This window comes from Penaeus monodon, chromosome 31 (assembly GCF_015228065.2).
Source record: "Penaeus monodon isolate SGIC_2016 chromosome 31, NSTDA_Pmon_1, whole genome shotgun sequence".
In the NCBI taxonomy this organism is placed as follows: Eukaryota; Metazoa; Arthropoda; class Malacostraca; order Decapoda; family Penaeidae; genus Penaeus; species Penaeus monodon.
The window spans coordinates 13,300,709-13,300,910 of NC_051416.1; the positions used below are offsets into that span (position 1 = coordinate 13,300,709).

General features: G+C 44.1%; 1 protein-coding gene across 1 annotated transcript in view; it reads left to right on the forward strand.

Moving 5' to 3' along the window:
* Positions 1-202, forward strand: part of LOC119592899 (collagen alpha-1(XV) chain-like) — a gene marked incomplete in the record, with an annotated part of 11,164 nt that overhangs the window by 628 nt on the left and 10,334 nt on the right. The window contains 1 exon segment of the mRNA XM_037941791.1: positions 122-185. Within this exon segment, the coding sequence (XP_037797719.1) occupies positions 122-185 (64 nt within the window).

Consider the following 202-nt stretch of genomic DNA (forward strand, 5'->3'; position numbering starts at 1 on the left):
CAATTACTCTTAAGCACGTAAATAAGTACAGATCCATTCTTAATTATTCTTAAGCACGTAAAGAAGTGTTAATTCATTCCTAATTCACTCTTATTCATCTGTCTTCACGATTCCTTCTCAGGGTCCACGCGGTCCGCCCGGGATACCAGGTTCTCCGGCTTTCCTGCCCAAGAAATACGGCTTCGGTAAGCATGGGTCTGAG